This window comes from Narcine bancroftii, chromosome 10, assembly GCF_036971445.1.
Source record: "Narcine bancroftii isolate sNarBan1 chromosome 10, sNarBan1.hap1, whole genome shotgun sequence".
Lineage (NCBI taxonomy): Eukaryota > Metazoa > Chordata > Chondrichthyes > Torpediniformes > Narcinidae > Narcine > Narcine bancroftii.
In genome coordinates, this window is record NC_091478.1 from 75,186,371 (window position 1) to 75,211,831 (window position 25,461).

Here is a 25,461-nt window from a genome sequence, read left to right on the forward strand (position 1 = left end):
ATTCACGTGACAATAATGGAACCTTTACCTTTACGTCTTCTTTAAGGTAGTGGTTCCAAATTGGGTTCGAAAGCACTTCTGTAACCTATTATTTCTTGCTATTTTTTCCTCCTAACATCTAGCTTAAAGGTCATCTAACTCCCCTAAACCTGAATGAGTAAAAACAAAGTTTTTGTAATCTTGTGGATATTTGCTGATGGAAAGATAACTTAAGGATGAAGCCAGGACAATAGAACACTAACTATTATAACTATCAGTAGCTGGTCGAGCAATGAAAAAAAACATCAGAATTTTTGCACATCAATTCCTCTCTGGACTTCCTGTTTATGTGGCTCATAAGCCCATTTCAGACTGCATCAAGCACTTTGTAACCTCAGTACTATGTTAATGACTTCCTGAACTGAACAAAGCCACAACCTTTCGTTTTTGTCCTTCTTATGCAGAATGTAAACAGTTTTTTTGCTACCCTGGAAGAAACACTATGTGAACACTATGTTCCTTCCCTTTTGACATAGCTCCTCATGTCACTCTCTAAACAAGGGTTAACAACACTCCAAAATATTTAATTGATCTAATTCTGTAATGCAACTCCAAAACAAAAGCTGCAATGATTCAAAGTTGAACCCATTTCTCACCTCTCAATTCTAAGTCTGTCTCTTATATCAAGCATTCCTCTTCAGGAACTGAACAGGGTGGTGACTGGGGATCTGACACAAGAACGTTAATTGTTTTTTTTTCACAATAGAAACAATGACATTAAATGAAGAGTTATTTGTAATAATTAGTCGTTCATTGCCAAATACCACTGCCATGTATTCCATATGAAATAAATAATCTGCTGGGATATTAATAGATATAACATCCAACTGTCAAAAATAAAATCAACTAGTCCAAATATATCCAATTATTGGAGTTTTACTGTATATGACTGCATTTCATTGATTTCTGAAACTTCTCAATTGTAAAATCTAAACTGGAAATCCCACCTCCTCACTTAAAATAAGGAGCGATGGGCAATAAGTTATCCCACAGACCAGGATTATTGTAATGGGCAGCAGGCAATGCTCATGGCGACACTTTGTTTGCCTTACAGTAGATAAAAGTTGAAGTAGAGCATATTACATTTTTATGTGTTATTATGTGACAATAAATGGAACCTTGACCTTGAAAAATAAATTTTAAATACCATATGTGATGGACCTAAAGCAGCATTTCAAAGTACTTTCTAAATATCACAAAACACTATTTTGTTACTTATCTATTCATCTATCTATTTGTTTAAAAAGTAAACTTCACCAACCACTGGGACCTGCTACCATATTTTATTTTGCTTCAGTAACCTGAAATGGTTCCTCTAAAATACTGTTACAAGAAATGCCAATTACACAGGCACACAGAGGAATAAAATTGTTGCAAGTACTATGTTTTACTTACTTCAGGATAAAAGCATTGTTGTTCCATTGTTCCATAAAATTCAGTTTCTGAACAATAATCCTCAACCCACCTCATTGTCAAATCTCCTCCACCACCCTTGCCATCCTAACTTTGCCAAATCTTCCAGCTACATTAAAAGATCCTTTCAATTTTTAATTGTAACATTAAGCTTTTCCCCACACTAGAAATGCTATGATTGAAATATTCAAATTATAAACTTTTAAAATCAATATTTTAAAACTACATTTTAACATAATTATCTGTAGATAAGTCATGAACAATGAAATTGACCTTGGAGCATTTGTTTACCTTAGTAAGTACAATACCCCTGAATGTAAAGCCTTGCAAAAGGTAGTGGACACAATCTAGGACATCACGGGTAAAGCCTTCCCCACTATCGAGAACATTAACAGGAAACGCTGACATCTGAGAGTAAAAGCAATCATCAAAGATCCACACCACCCAGCACTCTCTCTGTTCTCGCTGCTGCCGTTGGGAAAGAGATATAGGTGCTATAAGACTCACACCAGCAGGTTCAGGAATAGCTGATACTCTCCCCCCTCCATAATTAAACTCCTCCATAACAAACTCAATCAGGGACTCATTTAAGGACTCTTACTTTTGCACTTTATTGATGTTCTTTCTCTCTGTGTTGTAGTTTTTACATTTCTTTGTTTACATGTGTTCGTTGAGTCAGTTTTTTTTCCTGCCTCGCCCACAGGAAAAGAATCTCAGGGTTAATATGTGATGTCTGACAATATATTGAAATCTAAATAACAGTAGGAAGGAAAAGAAAGCACTAGCTTGATTTTTACGTTAAGAAAAAAGATGCTAAAATTGGAAATATAAATAAATGAATACTGTACACTGACCAGGCTTACTGCAAAAATAATTTTCAGTTGAAATTCCTGCCAGAATAAAACTGTAAGAACAGCTAGGCTACCACATTGAAAAAAGCTATTGAGTACACTACAAGACAAATCAACAATGAATTGAATCCTGCTTCATTTCCAGATAAAACGTTAACTTTATCTTCTGCAACAACTCCACATTGCATTGAAGATGGTGACTCCAAAGCAACTCTATTATTCCTATCCCTTTCAGATGTGTACAATTTAGCACATAATGAAGCAAACCCTAAGATACATACAGTACCTGGTGTCACTGAACTTGCAGAAATCTACCTTTATCAATGAGAAAATTTAATAATTTATTCAGGAACTCGTTTGTTTGAAGACAGATTTTTAGGTTCAACAATGGAGTCTGACATATCAATTACATCAGCGTTTAGGGAAATCAAGGGTTGCGTTTCTGAAATTCTCTAAAAAGCAAGCCCCAGCAAATATTTATGTTCAGTAGCCACTTTGTCTACATCTACTCAAATGGGGCGAAATTTTATTCAAGGTCTCCAAGTAATTGCAACTTAGTAACGACAGAGCAGACGGACTAGCCCAAGATGCTCCTGCGTGTTGTGCATCACATCCATGTGCATTGCAATGGCATTATTCCGGAGGAGATGCTCTTCAATTACATTTCAGCAAGTTGTCACTGATAATTACATTAATTGCTGTACAAAGGAAACATGAATGCAGAGCCAAATCGATTTGGATCAGCACACAAAAACAACTATGCAAAATATAATAATATAGTACGACTGACAGGAGTGGAGGAAAATGACATTCCGCATCCAGGACATAATTGCCTCCAGGAAGTGAAATATCCTCCCTTGCTACTCTCCACTGCCAAGGTTCAAATAAAAACATTCCAGCTCACGGATCTAAATATCTCAATATGTCGAGCCAAAGTGTAACTCTTCTAAAGAGGTAATAAGCAGAATGGATCATTTCAGTAGCTTTGCTCAATGGAGAGTTTCACCACTAAAATTATTTAAAATTATTCATTTAGTATTTAAAAAAGAGCACAACTGCACTTGAACAAACAATAAATAGAACATCCCCTTCAAGAGTTCATTTCTAAAACTGATTTTTGGAACCAGAGCAGAGGACGCTATCAGCCTCCACTCCCTAAACATGGCAATTATTTTAAAGGGGGTTTGTTTTTATAACATCAGAGTTATGGATCTATTGAGTATTTATAATAATTTACAAGAACATAGCCACATTTATCATGCAATTATTCAATTTTAATGCTATTAATCTCATTTGTATTTATATAAAGTTCAATAATTTGACATAAGAAATGTTAACGGAGTCAAGAGGTGGAAATAACTTTTATCAATACCAAATTCATTGATGCAATTAAAACAACACAACTGGACCTGAATCTATTCTGGAGTGATAAAAACCATTGCCACAAAATTTCTTAGTTTAACCACTAGGCCCTGCTTATTTAGAATGAACTTTTTAGCAGCGACATCATGAACAAAATCAGCTTTAACCCCATCAGTGAGGTCTTGTAAAGGCGGGTGCACCTCAGCTGTAAAAAGTACAACCCACCCACTGAAATGCTTTGATATCTGCCCCAGTTTACAAAAATCCCTATACCTATATTCCTTTGAAACAAACCAAATAAAGACAATAGAAAAACACCAAAGTTAAAACACAATGCTGGGGAAACTCAGCAGGTCAAACAGTGTGCTTTATGTAGCAAAGATAAAGATACATAACAAAAATTTCGGCTTTGAACCCTTCATCAAGATATGAGGAAAATGTAGGCAGGTGCCGGGTTCAGGCAACACCTGTGATTGGGACCAGGATTCAAACGCCATGTCTGTCCAGTTTCCTCCCACTGTTCAAAAAAACATTACCAGGGGTTGTAGGTCAATTGGGTATAATTGGGCAGCATGAGCTCATAGGCCAAAAGGACCTGTTACCGTGCTGTAAGTCTAAATTTAAAAAAAAATTAATTCCTATGCTGATATATCTGTTTATGGCCTCGTACATTGCCAAACTGAGACCACTCACAAATGGGAAGAACAACACCTTATATTCCACCTGGGCACCTTCCAACTGATGGCATTAACATTGACCTCCAGTTTCCATTAACTGTATCCCACTCCTCTTTACCCATTTCCATGTCTTCTTTTCTCCAGCTTTGCATTCACAGAGCTTCCTTCCTCCCATGATCAATTCATACTGTTATGGGTTATATATTATATATAAATATGTTTTTAAAAAGAGATTGTGGGGATCAAGTGTAGGTCACCACAAACAGAGTAACACTTCACATCTCATTTAAAATGCAAGAGCCCAGCTGAAGCCAGTCATGCAGGCACCAGTGGTTTTTGCAAAAGACAATGAGACTGTTTTGGAAGGAATTTTAAAAAGCAGGTGGAATAAACAGTCCAGGCTCAAAGGGCTGATAAAGATGCCCTGCAGGAAGTTCTGGTTTTTACAAGCAGACAGAGAAAAAAGACCAAATGAGGGGGAGGGGAGGGAAGGGGGGGAGAGGAGAGAGAGAGAGAGAGAGAGAGAGATAGAGAGAGAGTGAGAGAGTGAGATTCTGCAGTAGCTTTTGGGAGGCTGCAAGATGACAAACTGGCAGCTTGTTTAAAACCCCATTTTGAAGATGGGTTGTGAGTTCTGAGTTCAGCCTGTTCAAAACCCTTGTAGTCCTTACAAAAGGAAATGGCTGGCTAGAGTGTTTCTCCTAAAATAAGGGAAACAAGAGGAACTCTGTGGTGACCTGGAGGAAACGGTTATCATTTGGAAAACCCATAATGGGGAAAATCTCTTCGGCAAGACACTGAGGTACTGATCAGAGGAAATCAGTTTGTGTGTGTCCAACAAGCAACAAATCTCTCTCTGAAACCAATGAGAACCTTCATGAGTGGTAACCACTTACCTTTAAGCACAAGGGCCTGGTGAAAATTCATAAATGTTAAATTCTGTGCACAGTATAAGAATTGCCTGATACCGGTAAACTTGAAGGAGTGAGAAGTGAGATTGGACTGTTAATCAAAGGACTTTCTTGAACATATACATATTACATGCATGTATGCTTAGAATTAGAAGGGGGTTAAGTTAGGTTAAGTTAATAGTAACAAGTTAAAGTTTGATCCTGTTTTTATGTTTAAAGAAATTAAAAGCAACTTTTGTTTAAGTAACCATTTGTCTTGGTGAATTTCTATCACTGCTGGGTTTTGGGTTCCTCTGGACTCATAACAGCACCTTTTCCCTCCTGCCTTCCTCTCCATCCACCTATGACTTCTTGACTGTTGGTCTGTGCTTCTATCTTCCCCTTCTTTTTTCTTCAGGCCTTTTGCTCATACCTTGATAAAGGGCTGAAACTTGAAACATTAGTTATATAATATACACCTTTACCTTCTCTGGACGTTGGGATACCTGCTGAGTTTCTCTTGCACTTTTGTGTAAAAAGGTGGTAAAATGGCATTTTGAATCTAGTTTTCTTGAAACTATCCCTCTTTTAAGTTAATTTTAATATAGACATACAGCACAGTAACAGGATATTTCAGTCCACAAGTCTGTGCAATCCAATTTAAACTCAATTAACCTACAACCCCCGGCACATTTAGAACCATAAAACACTACACTACAGAAACAGGCCCAACACCCAGCAACAATAGATATTCACCAAGACAAATGGTTACTTAAACAAAAGTTGCTCTTAATTATCTTTAAACATGAAACCATGATCACACTTTAACTTATCACTATTAACTTAACTAACCTAACTTAGCCCCCTTCTAATTCTAAGTGCACGTGTATGTAATGTGTATGTAAGTTCAGAAAAGATCTAAAATTCACAGACCAATCTCACTTCTCATTCCACCAAGTTCACTGGTTGCAGGTAATTCTTATACTGTGCACAGAATTTAACATTTGTGAAGTTCACCAAGCTTTGGTGCTTGAAAGGTAAATGGTTACCGCTCAGAAAGGTTTGTGTCGATTTTCAGAGAGAGATTTGTTGTTTCTGGACACAAACTGATCCCTTTTAATCAGCCACTTCAATGTCTTGCCAAAGAAACTTGCCCCCTTCAGGGTTTTCCAGATGATAACCTCTTTCTTTCAGGTCACTACAGAGTGCCTTTTTGTTTCTCTTATTTCAAGTGAAACATTAGACAGCCAGTTCTCTCTTGAATGAACCACAAGGGCTTTGATCACGCTGAACTAAGCACTCACAACCCTTCTTCCAAATGGGTTTTTTTCACAAGCTTGCCAGCTTGTCCTGTTCCAGTCCCAGCTGCTGCTACTGCTGCTGACTGTAGCATTGTAGAACTGATCTCTCTCTCTCTCTCTCAGAAAAAAAACTGTTCAACTTTCTCTGCTTGCAAAAACCACATGACCCTCTTAGAATCGCAAGCTGCACTCCCAGACAGCCTGCGGCTCCGAACTACTCCTCTGATCTCTTTCAACTGTTGCTTTTCAAAACAATAATCCATTAGGAAAGTCTCTTGCACACTCCCCAAAGTTTTTGCAAAGGTCCCCAGGAGCCACACTGTCTGGCTTGAGCAGAACTCCAGTATTTTACATGAGATCTGTTTTGAAATGTTTGTATGTGACGTACACTAAAAAACCTGCCCCAATTTATCTCCCAAAAACATATCTATATACAACACAATACAAACATAATCTGTTACACTATTACATCTCAGCTCTTACACTCAATACTTTGATATATGAAGGTCAATATGCCAAAAGCTCTCTTTCCAAGCCTTTTGATCTATGATGCCAATTTCTTTTTTTTTATTTTTTATTTTTCACACTATAAACCATATTGATCAAGATACATACATTTTCCTTCTTAAATATATACAGTGTCGTTTTCTACCCCCCTCCCTCCTCCCCTCCCATTTATTTAAAGTTCAGAATATAAGATACATTAAACCCGTCAAACAATGTTGTCACTCAATAAAAATAAACAAGAAATTCCACTGAGTCAGTTCTTTTCATTATCTTCTCCTTCTGTCATTTTAGGTGGTAGATGTCCACGGTAGGTTTTCTCTATTATGTTTCATGTATGGCTCCCATATTTGTTCAAATATTGTAATGTTATTTCTTAAATTATTGGTTATTTTTTCTAATGGAATACATTTATTCATTTCTATATACCATTGTTGTGTTCTCAAGTTATCTTCTAATTTCCAGGCTGACATAATACATTTTTTTGCTACAGCTAGTGCTATCATAACAAATCTTTTTTGTGCACCATCCAAATCGAGTCCAAATTCTTTGTTTTTTATGTTACTTAGGAGGAAGATCTCTGGGTTTTTTGGTATATTGCTTTTTGTGATTTTATTTAATATCTGGTTTAGATCTTCCCAAAATTTTTCCACTTTCTCACATGTCCAAATTGCATGAATTGTTGTTCCCATTTCCTTTTTACAGCGAAAACATCTGTCAGACACTGTTGAGTCCCATTTATTTAACTTTTGAGGGGTAATGTATAGCCTGTGTATCCAGTTATATTGTATCATACGTAACCTCGTGTTTATTGTATTTCTCATAGTTCTTGAGCATAACTTCTCCCATGTTTCATTCTTTATCTTTATGTTTAGATCTTGTTCCCATTTTTGTTTAGTTTTACCATTTGTTTCCTCATTCTCCTTTTCTTGTAGTTTAATATACATGTTTGTTACAAATTTTTTGATTATCATTGTGTCTGTAATCACATATTCAAAATTACTTCCCTCTGGTAACCTGAGACTGCTTCCCAATTTGTCCTTCAAGTAGGATTTCAGTTGGTAGTATCCTTCATTTGTTCAAAGGATAGTAATTTATTTCCCGAAAAACAATTTTCTATTCTTTTGATCCCTTTTTTCTCCCATTCTCTAAAGGAAAGGTTATCTATTGTAAAAGGGATTAGCTGATTTTGCGTCAGTATTAGTTTTGGTAGTTGGTAATTTGTTTTATTCCTTTCTACATGAATCTTCTTCCAAATGTTGAGCAGATGATGCAATACTGGAGAATTCCTACGTTGTACCAATTTTTCATCCCATTTATATATGTTCAGGTATCTTCTCCCCTATTTTATCTAGTTCTAATCTAGTCCAATCTGGCTTTTCCCTTATTTGATAAAAATCTGATAGGTATCTTAATTGTGCGGCTCTATAATAATTTTTAAAGTTTGGTAGTTGTAAGCCTCCTTGTTTATACCATTCTGTTAATTTATCTAGTGCTATCCTCGGTTTCCCCCCTTTCCATAAAAATTTCCTTATTATTTTCTTTAACTCCTTGAAGAATTTTTTTGTTAAGCGTATTGGTAATGCCTGAAATAGGTATTGTATCCTTGGGAAAATGTTCATTTTAATACAGTTTATCCTTCCTATCAGTGTTAGTGGTAAGTCTTTCCAATGCTCTAAGTCGTCTTGTAATTTTTACATTAGTGGATAATAATTGAGTTTATATAGATGGCCGAGGTTTTTATTTATTTGTATACCTAGGTATCGCATTGCTTGCGTTTGCCATCTGAATGGTGATTCTTTCTTAAATTTTGAGAAATCCACACTATTCATTGGCATTGCTTCACTTTTATTTGCGTTAATCTTGTACCCCGACACTTCTCCATATTCCTTCAATTTCCTATATAATTCCTTTATTGATATATCTGGTTCTGCTAAGTATACTATAACGTCATCTGCAAATAAACTGATTTTATATTCCTTGTCTTTTATTTTTATCCCTTTTATTTTATTTTCTGTTCTTATCAGTTCTGCTACTGGTTCTATGGCTAATGCGAACAATAAAAGGGAGATAGTGGGCATCCCTGCCTTGTTGATCTGCTTAAGTTAAATTGTTTTGATATATATCCATTTACTGTCACTTTCGCCAATGGCCCCTTATATAATGCTTTAATCCAATTAATATATTTCTCTGGTAAGCTGAATTTTTGTAGTGCTTTGAATAAATAATTCCATTCTACTCTGTCAAAGGCCTTCTCTGCGTCTAAAGCAACCGCTACTGTTGGAGCTTTATTTCCTTCTACTCCATGAATTAAGTTAATAAATTTACAGATATTGTCTGTTCTTCGTCTTTTTTTAATAAATCCAGTTTGTCTAGATTTACTATTTTTGGTACATAGTCGGCTATTATCTTATAATCTGTGTTAAGTAAAGATATTGGTCTATATGATGCTGGTGCGAGTGGATCTTTCCCTGTCTTTGGTATTACTGTAATTATTGCTATTTTGCATGAATCTGGTAAGCTTTGTGTTTTATCAATCTGGTTGATTACTTCCAGGAGGGGAGGAATTAATAAATCTTTAAATGTTTTATAGAATTCTATTGGGAATCCATCCTCTCCTGGTGTTTTATTATTCGGTAGTTTTTTTTATTATCTCTTGTATTTCTTCTATTTCAAATGGATCTGTTAATTTATTTTGTTCCTCTGTTTGTAATTTCGGTAGTTCAATTTTAGTTAAAAATTCATCTATTTTGTCTTCTTTCCCTTCGTTTTCAGTTTGATATAATTGTTCATAGAATTCTCTGAAGTTTTCATTAATCTCCGTTGGATTATATGTGATTTGCTTGTCTTTTTTCCTTAATGCCAATACCATTCTCTTAGTTTGTTTTGTCTTAAGCTGCCATGCTAGAATTTTGTGCGTCTTTTCTCCTAGCTCATATTTCTGTTTTGTCTTCATTATGTTCTTCTCCACCTTATATGTTTGTAGTGTTTCATATTTTATTTTTTTATCTGCCAATTCTCTTCTTTTAGTTGTGTCTTCCTTCATTGCTAATTCTTTTTCTATATTTGCTATTTCCCTTTCCAACTGTTCTGTTTCCTGATTGGAGTCCTTCTTCATCTTAGTTACGTAACATATTATTTGCCCTCTGATAAACGCTTTCATTGCATTCCATAGTATAAACTTATCTTTCACTGATTCCGTATTTATTTCAAAGTACATTTTAATTTGTCGTTCAATTAATTCTCTAAAATCCTGCCTCTTAAGTAGCATGGAGTTTAATCTCCATCTATACATTCTTGGTGGGATGTCCTCTAACTCTATTGTCAATAACAGGGGTGAGTGGTCCGATAATAGTCTAGCTTTATATTCTGTTTTCCTAACTCTGTCTTGCATGCGAGCTGATAACAGGAATAGGTCTATTCTTGAGTATGTTTTATGTCTACCCGAATAATATGAATATTCCTTTTCCTTTGGATGTTGTTTCCTCCATAAATCCAAAAGTTGCGTTTCTTGCATCGATTTAATTATAAATTTGGTTACTTTGTTCTTTCTGTTAATTTTTTTCCCAGTTTTATCCATGTTTGAATCCAAATTAAGGTTGAAATCCCCTCCTATTAGTATGTTCCCTTGCATGTCTGCTATCTTCAAAAAAATATCTTGCATAATTTTTTGATCTTCTTCGTTAGGTGAATATACATTGAGTAAATTCCAAAACTCCGAATACATCTGACGTTTTATCATTACATATCTCCTTGCTGGATCTATTATTTCCTCTTCTATTTTGATTGGTACATTTTTACTGATTAATATAGCTACTCCTCTAGCTTTTGAAATATATGACGCTGCTGTTACATGTCCTATCCAATCTCTCTTTAAGTTCTTGTGTTCCACTTCAGTTAAGTGTGTTTCTTGTACGAATGCTATATCAATTTTTTCTTTTTTCAGTAAATTTAGCAGTTTCTTCCTTTTAATTTGGTTATGCATTCCATTAATATTTAAAGTCATATAGTTCAACATAGCCATTTTATACTTTGTTTATCTTTCCTTTCCGTTTCCTCCTCATCACCTTTCCTTCTTATCCATTTCTGCTTTCTTTTTTTGAACACTTTATAAGACAACATTTCTAAAACATAAAACATTACCCTTATTCTCCTATCTAAAATACCTTTAACCCCACTATCCCCTCCCCTTCCTGAGTTGCCCTTTATCCCTTGTCGGGCAACCACATCTCCCCTCTCCATTTGGATTTGCGAATTCACTCGCAAGCGTCAACTGATTTCGCAGTGACCGTAGCTCTTCCCCACCCAGCCCCCCCCAGAAAAGATTTTAATCTTCATATATAACAAAGGTCATTCTCTTAATTCCCCCCATACTTCCTTTCTTCCCTTTCTTTCCCTTCTTAGTTCTTACCTATATTCTATTTTTTTTTAATATATACATACACACACACACATATATATATATATATATATATATATTTATTTATATGCCTACATACACAAGAATAGTCTGTTTTGCTGCCCTGGAATAACTATTTTAAGTACCACTGGATATTTTAGCATAAATTTATATCCTTTTTTCCATAGGATCGTTTTTGCTGTATTAAATTCCTTCCTCTTCTTCAGGAGTTCAAAACTTTTATCTGGAGAGAAAAAAAATTTTTGACCTTTGTATTCCAGTGGTTTTTTGTCTTCTCTTATTTTCCTCATTGCTTTCTCCAATATATTTTCTCTTGTTGTATATCTTAAGAATTTTACTAAAATGGATCTTGGTTTTTGTTGTGGTTGTGGTTTGGGGGCTAATGTTCTGTGTGCCCTTTCTATTTCCATTTCTTCCTGTAATTCTGGTCTTCCTAGGACCCTGGGGATCCATGCTTTTATAAATTCTCTCATATTCTTCCCTTCTTCATCTTCCTTAAGGCCCACTATCTTTATATTGTTTCTCCTATTATAATTTTCCATTATATCTATCTTCTGAGCTAACAGCTCTTGTGTCTCTTTAATTTTTTTATCAGATTCTTCTAATTTCATTTTTAAGTCTTCTACTTCCATTTCTACAGCTGTTTCTCATTCTTCCACCTTGTTCACTCTTTTTCCTATATCTGACATGATCATCTCTAATCTATTCATTTTTTCTTCTGTACTTTTTACTCTTCTTTTTATTTCACTGAATTCTTGTGATTGCCATTCTTTTACTGTTTCCATATATTCTTTAAAAAAAATATATCCATGTACTTGCCCTTCCCTTCATCTTCCATTTCTCTGTGTTCTTCCTCTTCTTCTTCTTCTGAGTCCACTCCAGGATCTGTGTCCTTTACCTCTGTCTCTTCTGGTTTTCTTGTTGGTTTGTTTGTTTTATTTTGTTGGGTATTTTTGGCCTTATTTTTACTAGAAGTGTCTTGATGCTGGTCTTCTTCCTCTGGGTTGGTCATCTGTTGTTTCTTTGATTTCTTTTTACTCTCTTCTTTCTTGTTCTCGTTATTTCCTGTGTTTTCCTCTTGCTGCTTTGTTATGGTTGTCAATTTCAGCTGTGGAGATCGACTCCTCAGCTGGTCCCCCCTCCCGTCAGTGATATTTTTGTCTTGTGCATCACGCATGCGCGGTTTTGTTTGGCTCCGTGAGCCATTTTTGTAGTCCCAAGTTCGGGGCTTCAACTGACCTTAGGGAGCGAGCTTCTCTCTCCGCGGCGGGCCTCCTCGGACAGGTAAGGCCTTTACCTTCTTCCGACGTCCTTTCTTCTTCTCTTCTTCCCGTTGCTTTTGGCTTTTCTTTTTTTGCTGCCATTTTCTCCACACCTTTACTTTCACTTTATTTTGGTTTTTGTGTTTGTGCCTTTGTTTTTTCACTGTCTTTTTTTTACTTTTCTGGAGAGGGCTGGAGTTCCCCGACCGGCCACTACTCCATCACGTGACTCCTCTGATGCCACTTTCAAGGAATTATGTATCTGTATTTCCAGGTCATTCTGTTCTATCATGCTCCTCAGGGCCCTTCTAAAAGGTAGGAGGAAACCGGAGCTCCCAAAGGAAAACCCACATAGACACGGGGAGAACGCACAAACTCCTTACAGACAGTATGGGATTCGAACCCAAGTTCCAATCGCTGGCACTATAAAGCTGATACACTTAACCACTACACCAACCATGTCACCGTTTTGAAGGAAACACCACTTTAGCAGTTTGAACTGTACATGAAATACACAAAAGAGATTTTGTACGACATTGCTTAGCTTGGATACCGAATATAAGATTTTCTATTCGTGTTACATAAAATTCTTCCATCAGTTTATTTCAATCATTAACCAAAACCATTGGTCTAGCTGCAACCTCCCTCCGAATTAACAGTTTATTCAATCAAAGGGAATCAGACGAGGAAGCATTATATTCCAATGCAGGCTGTCCATATTAGATGCATTAACCAAGGCCAGAATAAAAAGGATTACAATTTTACCTCAGTGCACCCAATGTAAAGTGGAAGCAAAAGATAATCCAAGTACAATCCTCACCCAATGACTCATGATTTTGCACCTGCATCATCAAGATTCCCAATAAACAATATTCATCTGATTATTCAATATTAATATTCAATATTGAATATATTAATATTAATATACTGAAAAGAATTGCAGAGCAGTAAAAGCAGAAAGAATGGACTGAAATAAATAAAGCATATCAACAATCAAGTTTGGGCCACTGTTATGATTAGAGGATAACAGCCTTTAATTGATTGTAATACAGTATTTATTATGTCTCACCAATATTGCTTCCTAATTGGATACTGACCTTTTGCGTTTGACAGCTCCAGCTAACAGCTTTGCTTGAGAGAACTTATTCTTGTTTTCTGCTGGCTTAGCAGCCATTTTCTTTTCTGTGTCTTTTTTAGATTCAGCATTTGCTGCAAGTTTTGTGCGGGCACTGTTAATACAGAGTTAAGGATCAAGGTGGAAAATTGCAGATCACATTTCTGGAAATTTGAGCCTCATGATTAAGAAGTTTCCTGTTAAGAAATGAAAAACAACAACAACAAAAAATCACAGGATATAAACATTACTATCGATGTTTGCATTTACTGTCCATCTATAACTTCCCCGCAAGCTGAGGAGCCAATTAAGAGTTAAACACATTTGTGGATCTTTAGTTACATACAGGAAAGGAAACAGAAAATATTTAGCTAGTGCAGCAACTGATCCCAAAGTTAAACAAAAATAGGAAAGGATATAACTAACATACATATGTGTCAGGCATGACAAATATCAAAATATAAGTACTCTACCAAATATGTTGAATAACCTATGAACACAAGTAAAAAAAGATAAAGGTTTGTTTTGTAGTGTTCCTGGATTAAGAAAAAAGGGAAATTGAACAGAAAACCAAATAGTGGAATATAGCTAGTTTGACATTAATTTGCACAAACAATATTTAACTTGATTTACAAAAGGCCAAGGGTTAGGCCTTACAATGCTGCACCCAGCACTCAGCAGATAAGGCAACACCTGTGTATGTTAACAATTCAGATTGATAATTTGCTATCAGAACCAATCATTCTCCACAAATCCACCTGACCTGTTGAGACTTTCCAGTCTTTTCCAACAATAAATAAAATCTACTTCAAAAGAACATTATTGTGGAGTTAATTGGGTAAGAAACATCAGGGCATAAACAAGTGGCTCACTGACGTGGGTGTTTCCTTTAGGTATTAAGCACACCTCAAACAACAACTGACAAGAGTGCAAAACTTTAAGAAGAATCGGAGAAAAATAGCATATCAAGAGGTCATGGTTTCAGAAAGTCCCTGGGGAATAAATCATATTGTGATACCCTTTTGCACCCTTACCCAGGCTAAGGCAGCACAAGTTGAGGTTTTGCTCCAGCATTTTGATGATAGGCATGTATTCCTGGGCTGATATGAAAGGTAAAACTTTGGCCATCAGACAATGCAGAATTGATCATTAAGCTCACAAACTGGCAATCAATTCTATATTTCAAACCCACCTTTGCCAAGTTGATGCAATATTCTTCCTTGGTCTCTGGCATGGTACTTAGGCTGCAAAATGTCAAAGATGTTGGAAATCTAAAATAAAAACAATTCAACAAATGCTCGGTCCTCAGCAGACGAGGAGGCACTTGTGAAGTGAGGATCAAAGTTAATTGTTCAGCACCTTTTCTTTCCCCTCATGTCACCTGACTTGCTGGACATTTACTGTATTTTCTATTTTATAATTGAATAAGACTCTTTGATATCTGGTTCAATGCACAGAGCGGATTGTTGGATGTGTTCATTGGTCTTCTGCAAACTTCCCCATTGAAAGACCATGGGACAAAACTAATTTGCTACCTCACCCGCAACCATCCTAACAACAGCACAATGGTACTCCTCCCCTACCTTTTCTCCAATTCAGCAAGAACATATAGAACAAACAACTTAATAATTTTAGTATTCAGATCATGTCATTATCCTCCTTTTGTTAAAATAATGAAATCCATCACACACCCTTGAAATAAGCGAGACCAAAAAATGTGTTAAAATGTAGACCTTTAAAGCAGATCATGTGGACCAACTGGTCAATATTTCAAGCCCTACACAAGCCTTCTCCGTCTCTTTCCACCACCCCCCCCATCCCTAACTCAACATATTACTTTATACATTGGCTTGGTTCCTCCTTCCGATGCCTCAATGCACAAATGCACCTATTGTCAATGCCATATTATCTCAATCATGATTCAAGCAATCAAACAATGTAACATTCTGAACATCATTCTCCAAGGTGAATCAACACTAAAAATGTAGTTAGAGAGGAGAAATGCCACAAATAAAACACAAGTTACAGAGATCTATCTTTAATTCACATTTTTGAAAATAATGTAATAGTTAAAACTAGTTTCACAAACCTATCTTGGAACTTGTATTTTGAGAAGCATAATTTTTCTAAGGGTATCAGGCTTTTAGTAAACAAGCTCTATCCTTTGCCTCAAACAATGTAATTAAACGGTACACCCAAATATTAAGGTCATTTTAATAGATGTACACTTTAATGTAAATATAATTATGGCATATTTCCAAGAAAAATTTATTAAAAAGAAAATAATTCAAGATTTTATTCTTCATTTTTGTAAGCCTATTTAATCCAACAAGCAACCAGCTGTCTGAAAGCAAATATTTCCACACTAATTAGCTGTGCTTGTTTGATTTGTTATGCAATGAAGTGGTAAAGATTCCTTAAATTGTCTCTTCCTAAGAACTTCAACCCTGGTGGTGGTGGTGAAAGGGATGGGGGTGGGGGGGGTGAGGAGGTGGGGGGGTGAGGAGGTGGTGAGGGGGTGAGGAGGTGGTGAGGAGGTGGGGGGGTGAGGAGGTGGGGGGGTGAGGAGGTGGGGGGTGAGGAGGTGGGGGGGTGAGGAGGTGGGGGGGTGAGGAGGTGGGGGGGTGAGGAGGTGGGGGGGTGAGGAGGTGGGGGGGTGAGGAGGTGGGGGGGTGAGGAGGTGGGGGGGTGAGGAGGTGGGGGGGTGAGGAGGTGGGGGGGTGAGGAGGTGGGGGGGTGAGGAGGTGGGGGGGTGAGGAGGTGGGGGGGGTGAGGAGGTGGGGGGGTGAGGAGGTGGGGGGGTGAGGAGGTGGGGGGGTGAGGAGGTGGGGGGGGTGAGGAGGTGGGGGGGGTGAGGAGGTGGGGGGGGTGAGGAGGTGGGGGGGTGAGGAGGTGGGGGGGTGAGGAGGTGGGGGGGTGAGGAGGTGGAAGGATATCTTCCTTGTGTAATAGCTTACTCCCTCTGGGGAAAAAAAAACAATCATCCTCTAGTTTTCATGAACAGCTGTGACGTGATCCCTCCCGGATCTACGATCTTCAGCAACCTGGGCCACAGTCTATTCATGGAGTTTTATCAAGGAGCACTGTGTAACCAAGAAACATCAGAGAGAGAAAAAAAAAAGTAAAATAAACTAGCTATTAAAAAAAAACACCTCTAAGAAAGCAAATCATTTCATGCGGAACAATGCCAAAACAAACTTTGATTAGTGTGTTGGCTTCAGGAAAGATCTTCCAAGATAGTGACTCCCAAGAACTTGATTTGCTCACCCTCTCCACCTCTGATTCCCCCAATGATCACTGGAACATACATATCTTGTTTTCCCTTCCTGAAGTCATCAATCAGCTCCTTGGTTTGGGTGACATTGAGTGTGTTGTTACTGTTGGTGCACCATTCAGCCAAGGTTTCAATCTCCCTCCTGTATGTTCCTCCAATATGCAGGTTGCCTCGTCTTGGCAGTGTTTGAGGCCGTGGACAGACATGTTGGTGTGAGAGCGGGGTGCAAAATGATAACCAAGGTTAAACAGGACATACGCAGATGCTGGAAAACCGGAGCAACACACAAGATGCTCCCAGAACTCAGTGAGTGAGGCAGCATCTGTGGAAGGAATGTGCGAACTAGGAAGAATCAGAAAGAGCGATCCATTAACTGGTACCCGAGAGGACAACTGATGTAAGGAAATGCATCCGTTGTCAGGAAAAAGAATAAATGCATGATCAGTAAGGTATACAGGAACATGATCAACACAAGAGGATCAAATGTTAACAGTAGAATGTCAACTGGAGTGACAAAGCAAATACATCAGGATGAGAATGGAAGAAAAAAAAAATTAAATTTCATCCATAAAATACATCAGAGAAATTATCCAGTAAATGCTTAGGCTTCTGCATTCTCCAGTTTCACAAATGCTTGCTGATGAGATAATGCAGCAGAATTCAAAGTAAACAATCAAAATAATTTGACATCATTTTACCAGTGTATCTAGCAACAGCCAGTTGACAACCTGGATGTTGGACATTTGGCAAATCTCTTTGTTCATTAAAAATGAAAGGGAGGAATTTTCATTTGAGTCAAATAATTGCAGGGAATATAGGAGGCAAAACCATATATAATTAAGCTGAATGTATAATGGAGAAAGCTTTCAGTTTTATGATGAAATGAAACTAATTTTCCAAGTCCATGCAATCAAGATTCAATTGTTCCTGAACAAAAGGATATTCGATATTCTTTCAGCTCTTTATCATCTTCGTCTCTCCTTTGCTTCTCTAGGAGCAGCCGCTGCCTGGACACTTCATCAAGGTAGTTTGTTTCATCCTCGTTGAGGCCTCGTACCATATTTTCTGAATTTAAATGATAAAACCAAATATTTTTCAAATGTTCATTAAAAGGAAGTTAAATAACCAAACTCCCATGTAATTGGCAGAATTGATTAATAGAAATAGATCCAGAGCAAAAAGGGAATATTGTTTTTCACTCTGGTGCGCACAAAACAAATATTCTTATCTTTTCGATACACGCTGAAGCAATAAATGCACAGACCAACAAAAAGTAATTTATAGATCATACATGCAGATAAATATAGATTGCTTATGCATAAAACATGGATGCTGCTAGATAAACTAGCAACCTCTTCACACGTTCTGCATCAACACCCGTATTCAATGGTTTTTTTTGTTTAAAATCACTTCCAATGTTCACAGAGCAGTCAAGAAAAATGTTCAAGCCTGACAATACAAGGTTTCTGGTGATGGTCGACTTCACAACAGTAGACATTTTGCTAAGTTCTACAGGAAAAAGGATTTATTTTTTTATCCAAAGTGACAGGCAATTTTTCATGTGGTGATATAACATTTTGAGAACTACTTTTTCAATCTGGTGTACATATACAGAAGCATTCCGCAAAGGAAATGGCTTCCAAAATGCCACATCATAATAAACCAGACAGGCTCCCAGTGAAAACCTTCAGTGATCTGGTAACTGATCGTTTAGCTGTCCCACTGGATTAATATCTGGCTCACTTATTAGAATACCAGATCCTCACTATTCATAGAGATGGTCTACATCAATCTGCATACCTGTGAGATCAGCAGAGCTTTATTAGCACCTTGAGTTGTATGGGCAGCTGGAACCTGGTACACCAGGGGTCAGGAACCTGGGTAGGTTTGCAGCTTGAACTATGGCTAAGCTGAAACTGACCAGGTTCTGTTTCCTGTGTTCCATTTAATTGCACTGAATTCATCGGAAAATTCATTACATGACTAAGCAACGTGTTATGAAAAGTGAATAAATTAGCCCAGAATATCTTTTAATCCAGCACCAAAGTCCTAAGGGTGCCATCTTATTAGACCTTGACAAAAGGCAAAGGAGGAAAAACCCAACACCCAACCCCAACCAACAAATTTTCCCTTGCAACCGCTGCAACTGTTTCTGCCTGTCCTGCATCGGACTTGTCAGCCACAAACGAGCCTGCAGCTGACGTGGACATTTACCCCCTCCGTAAATCTTCGTCCGTGAAGCCAAGCCAAAGAAGATTTAAACTTAAAACAAGATTGTACAAGCAAAACTGCATTCTCACAAAAGAAGCAAGCAGTTGTCAAGTGGGAATGATATCGACAAAGGATGCATTTATAATTTTTTTTACTCTAATAAAATTCTATTTTTTTTCCCCAAAAATGTGACATTAGGTTGCTAGAGTAATATACTCATGGGGAAAAAAAAAATCTTTATTATTCTTTAACTAGGATGGCTTCATGGATCCTATTTTTTGGAATACCTGATAGAAAATTTGAATCATGGAACAGATTCATTGAATTGTTCTGATGTATGGACATCATTCAGGTCATGGTGTCTCCACCAGTATCATCCAGGGAAACAGTCCTCTCAAATGCATTCTCCTTCTCTGGATAAACTCAATATTAAGAGGTGCATGGAAAACATGGATTGCTCTAAGTTGCCCATTTTACTGCTAATTTGATTCTGAAATTTTAGCCTCATTAAAACAGCAAATCTTTTGTATACTCTTCATTAAAATATATGAAATATCCATTAAAATAATGGAGGAAGAAAAAAGATTGCAAAAGGTAACAGGGTTAATTTGAAATTGGTTGAGACTAATTAGCTAAATGGCTGCTTTCTCTGCTATAATTCTATGCTTCAACAACTTACAGTTTGTAGCCAGCACCAGGCCCTGTGTGAATTTACTACTGACCTCCTCAATTTACACAGCAGAAATTTCCAGAGAAAAGCAGATTCCATTTATCCAGTGTGGTGAAGCAAGAGTGGCTGGCCCTTGAGTATAAAATTCCCATCAATATTGGTCAGTTGAGGAGTGGGGAGGGGGAAAGATTTTGAGAGAAAGAGAGAGAGAAAGAAAGAAAGAGACCAGCTTAGCCAGCTATAAAAACAAATAGTCTTCGAAACCTAGAAGTATTCAGATGCCAGTACTAAAAATGTTTACAAAAATTAAGAGAGCTAAAAATAAATTAATTTGGAAATAAAAGTCCATCACATCTACTATGTTGCATTGAAATAAACAGGAGAGTTGTGAAAGAGATAAGGTGGTGTTTGGTACAGAAATCTGAAATTATACTGAGTAAAGAACTGATTGGTTAAATCATTCTTCTTCAAAGTCTATTGTTTTTGTGAAATTTAACATGATAGTTAGACCTCACATATAAATGGAGATGAAGATTACACTCCAGACATATCCTGCAGCCAGCTTTGTAGATCTCCATTTACTACCACAAAATAATACACATTATTGAACTGCACCAAACGTTATTTTCTTTCAATAAACAGCCACATGTCCTGTAGTCAATACACATCAATAAATTAATTGCCAGAGAAATATAATTACATTGAGCAATATGCTACAGAATTAGGAGATTTTAACTATAAATGCCTGGGAAACAATGCATATGAGAAATCTTACTAAATTTTAACTGCTCTTCAAATTCAGACTGTTTCTTCTCTTTCTGTTCTTGAAGCCTTTCATACAATGATCGAGGATCGTAAACCTCTTCAGGACATTCTGCAATAGAACAAAGAAAAAAAATCAACAGCTTATCCAGTTGTAAATTTTGAGAATTTAAAATTTATTCTAGCATGCCTTTGCAAATTACAAATGAATATTATTTCAAAAAGTGCAGAGCAGTTCATTGGTCTTGAAACATATGCCATAAATTTATATAAAATAACAGTAACACGTTGCTGTTAACTATTTTCAAGATGTCATTGAAGCAGGTAAGTGGATTCAATTCATGGATGAGGAGAGAAACATGTATTCCTAATTTTCACTAAGATTATATTTTTTATTCAATAAGGACAACATTACAGCACAATTCTGAAACAATTTTAATTGATAATTACAAAATCTATCAAAGCCATTGTGGTGGTAGGAACACAAATTCATCAATTAAAAAAAAGTTAAAATAAAGAAAAAAAACAGACCAGAGGGCTCGTCTACTGTGCCTATATGGGTGTAGCTGAGGAATGGCAAAGGTATGACCACGCTCATGGGGTTGTATTACAGATCACCCAGTAGTCAGCAAGCATTGGAGGAGCAAATCTGTAAAGAGATAGCAGTCAGCAGGAGGAAACTCAATGATATGAGGAGAGTTTAACTTTCTACATTCTGACTGGGACACCCATTTGGTAAAAGTGTGGCTTGGAGTTTGTCAAATGGGTTCAGAAAAGTTTTCTAAATCAATATGTAGAGGGGCCAACAAGAGAGTGCAATGCTGGATCTCCTATTAGGGAATGAGACAGGACAGGTGATAGAAGTATGTGTAGAGGAACTTTTTGAGTCCAGTGATCATAATGCCATTAGTTTCAAATTAATTAAGGAGAAGGGTAGGTTCAGGCCTCAGGCTGAGATTCTAAATTGAAGGAAGGTTAATTTTGAGCAAACAAGTAAGGATCTAGAATGTGTGGATTGTGATAAGTTGTTTTCGAGCAAGGATTTCGAAGTTAGGGGTTAAGATGCTGCAACTAAATTCAACGAATCTTTGTTTCCACTAGTTAAATGTAAGCAATGAAAAATCCGTTTTATTACTTCACAGATTGAAAATGGTTCCTTTACAAAAAAATTGCAAAAGGCTCATGTTTGACCACCGTACTTTAATACTCATGCAAGACAATCAACAGAAGCCAATATTAGTTCATAATGCAAGCTGAAATTCACAAGCAATTATGAATCTCATCAATTTTCACCAACTGACATGACCCAAAGCCAAATGCATAACAAAATTACACCATGACCTTAAATGGGAGAACAATTGGAATAATATGTTGCTCATGGCAAAAGAGAGAAATTCAGCAGTTAGAGAGCAGATTTATCATTACTGCTTTGATTTTCAGACAGAACGTGGTTCAATCTGTTGATATTCCCAATTTCATTAATTTCTGTATGCTACATTACAAATGCACCGTTCTCTCTCTTAGCCACTCCAGAATCAAATATTTGCAAGGAAGGGAATAGTACAAAATAGCATGAGCTTTCCCCAGATCTCAATCCAGTGTAGATGTAAACCATGGTATGATAAATTTAGCAAGTCACGTTTCCTTGCATTACAATAACTTATCAATACATTTCTACAATATCTACATTAATACAGAGTGTTTGATCTCTTTACTTGTGGTTCATTGGGTACTTGATGCATTAACATCACAAAAATCACTGAGGATACTACTGTGTCAAGTAGCTGGGTGAGGGTTCACGTGTCTCAATGGGCAAAGGAGGTCTCAGTCCCTTCATCTTCTTGATTATTCTGTTTAGACCTCTCAGTGCTGTGCTTCTGAGTGACTACAATGAAGAGGTCTCCCATGAATGACATACAAGGACTATTGCAGAAGTGGGTTTGCATTCCAAGGAATTTAGAAAATTAAAGGACAATTTGACTGGAGTTTGCACGATTAAAGGGGAACTGAAACAATTTCCATTCATAGAGAATTACAGCATTAAATTACAACAATGCAGCAGTGAAGGTGGGAAATACTTAATATCTGAAGTTGATTGATTTTTAAAACTAATCACAGGGATGAGAAATGTGAGAGGAAGGTGATGATGTTGTCACAGGTCAGAGCTCATTGAACAAGGGGCTAAACAAATTACTCCTTCTTTGTTTCTGTGGCATTAAATCTGAACTGTAAATGCAGCTGCCACATTTGACATTGGATTGGCCTCAGAACCGGCAAAAGATGGTTCTCAAATACATGTGCATAGATCATATTCAGTTTAAAGGCCAGATATTGTTTTCACAAAATAATGGCTTACAATTCTTGGAATGCCTTTTAAATATAAATATGTATTTGTCTTGTTCACTGTAAATCGTTGGTTTTGATGCATCCTCTCCATGACATACAAATCCCCGTTGTCACACTAATTACTCACCAGACTAGTTGATTTTGCTCGTGTATAGGCATTGAAGGTGCTTTGTGAGCAAGATATCTTCAGAGGTACAAATAGATTAAAATTATGGAAGTTGGTCTCATCAGCAGCTTAGAATTGAATTTGAAATCCAATTCCCAGTTTTGGCAGCATCATTGCAAAAGCAATATTTTCAGAGCTCTTACAATGTATGAATTCTATTGCTATGACAACCCAAGAGGGTCTAACTTTGGTCTGATTCCCAGATACAGCAGTACAGAGAAGAAAATTCTCTCTGATCGCTATGCAATATTTGAAAAGATAGAAGTAAATGGCCAGATTAAAAACAAGAAATACTTGTATAAAAAAAAGTAAATATTAACCACATTGGGATATTTTTCCGTCTTGAATTCAATGAGTTTCTGACTTAACTTCGCTTTGCAAGTCTGCATAATTGTCATTATGTGGCAAACTGGGTTGTGTTGACTGTTTAATACTGCTTAATTTGTCACCATTGAAAGATCACTCTGTTGTAAATGCATTTGAGAGTTAATGGGATTTCAAATAATTAGATTCCTGAGGGTAAGGAGGATGTTTATTCTAATTTTTTGTGCGGCAATGTTATTTATAGCAGTTTCCAGTAAATTGGGTTGAGCATTTGGACGTAACCTGTACATGAAAATTGCAGTGTCCTCCCACAACACTAATAACTATCTTTTCAACATTTAACAAGGTTTTGCATGCGCTGCACGTGTTTTAAATGTAAACAAGCTGTAACTGACCAATGAATAATCAGAAGCCCAGTTGGGTGCGATTTTGAAATAGTTTAATGGGTCTATTTTTGCTTATTATTTCACTGAGACTGGGTTTACTGAACTCTCAAGTGGTGATGAATCTGCACTAGTTCACATTCTTCCTCAGCTCAATTGAACAATTCTTCAAACACAAATCCTTTCTTTCTGGCAGTACTACCTTGGGCTCACAGCATTAGGTTACTATGCTGTGAACAATTTCTTAACCAACTCATCGAGAACTTGATCTATTTTCAAACCTATCCTGTAATTCATAACAGATACGTGGACTGTTACAGAAACCGATGCATTCTTTGAGAAGGATTCACATCACACTACTCTGCTGGGAGATCACTTCGTTGAGCACCTCGGCTCTGTCCGCCGCAATAACGTGGATTTTCTAGTGGCCACCCATTTCAATTCCCTGACTCATTCCCCTGCTGACATGTCTGTCCATGGTCTCAGGCATAGCCAGACTTCATCTTTTGCTTGGGCACCCTCCAACGGGATGGCAATAATATCGACTTCTCTGGTTTCTGTTAAACACCGCTGCCCCCTTCTTCCCCCTGTTGCCTTTCCCTCATCTCTCTCTCTCTTCTTCCCTTTTCCTTAGGTCTCCTTTCACAGAACCAAAAGTAATTCTCATCTTTCCTCTTATCATATACCTTTTGTCTGTTGGTCTGGATCCCTCCCCCTCCCATTCTTCCCCTTTTCCCTCTTATCTTTATTCAATTGCCTTCCTGTTTTCTGCTTATATCTTGAAGAAGGGCTCAGGCCCGAAACGTCGGTACTATACCTTTACCTCCTATGGATGCTGTGAGACCAGCTAAGTTCCTCTAGCATTTCTGTGTGTTGTGACTGAATGTGAATGAAAGTTGTTTCATTTCAAACATGTCATTTATTGTTATGGAAGGCATATGATTCCACTTTTTTCCTGCATCTGCCACAATTCTCTTTTGTCTCACATGAAATATCTGAATTATGCAACAACTAGGAAGTGAATTGCAAGTAATTCTGAAATCCATTTGTGTTCCAACTCAAATCTGGCACTATCTGTAAGGAGTTTGAATGCTCCTCCCATATCTGTGTGGGTTTCCTCCCACCCTGCAAAAACATACAGGGTTTGGAGGTTGGTTGGTGTATTTGGGTGGCACGGGCTCATGGGCCAAAGGGGCCTGCTACCAGCTTCATCTCTAAAATTAAAAAAAAATGCCTTTGGCATTTGGTAACATGAAATGCCTAAAAAATATAAGTCAAGGAAAGCAGGTTATGAGAATGCAATGGAAAAGTTGGACAGTCCACCATTTGTAAGTTACCTGTATATGGACATATGGGCAATTCAAGATAGTCCTACAAGCATGGGCTTTGCCTTAAACCAAGATGGCTTAAGTTTGGGTAGTAGTATGATTGGAGTATGGGTCTCTATTAAATCTTAATGGTATTTGGGGAAAGGCCAACATCTAGCTCCTGA

At 37.2% G+C, this 25,461-nt stretch overlaps 2 protein-coding genes across 5 annotated transcripts in view; one reads left to right on the forward strand and one right to left on the reverse strand.

Annotated features, from left to right (window-relative positions):
• The window catches only part of cpne2 (copine II), a 313,555-nt gene that overhangs the window by 258,475 nt on the left and 29,619 nt on the right, over positions 1 to 25,461 (forward strand). The window contains exon 16 of one of the 4 annotated variants that reach the window (XM_069901376.1): positions 17,273 to 17,970. The exons of the other annotated variants lie outside the window; for them this stretch is intronic. Coding sequence (XP_069757477.1) covers positions 17,273 to 17,323 — 51 coding nt within the window. The 3' untranslated portion in view covers positions 17,324 to 17,970. Of the gene's footprint in view, positions 1 to 17,272; positions 17,971 to 25,461 lie in introns of those variants that run through there. 4 annotated transcript variants of the gene reach the window in all.
• Positions 1 to 25,461, reverse strand: part of psme3ip1 (proteasome activator subunit 3 interacting protein 1) — a 79,274-nt gene that overhangs the window by 15,699 nt on the left and 38,114 nt on the right. The window contains exons 3-5 of the mRNA XM_069901380.1: positions 20,764 to 20,862; positions 18,050 to 18,172; positions 13,817 to 13,949 (exon numbers count right to left, since the gene is read on the reverse strand). Of these exons, the coding sequence (XP_069757481.1) occupies positions 13,817 to 13,949; positions 18,050 to 18,172; positions 20,764 to 20,862 (355 nt within the window). The remainder of the gene's footprint in view (positions 1 to 13,816; positions 13,950 to 18,049; positions 18,173 to 20,763; positions 20,863 to 25,461) is intronic.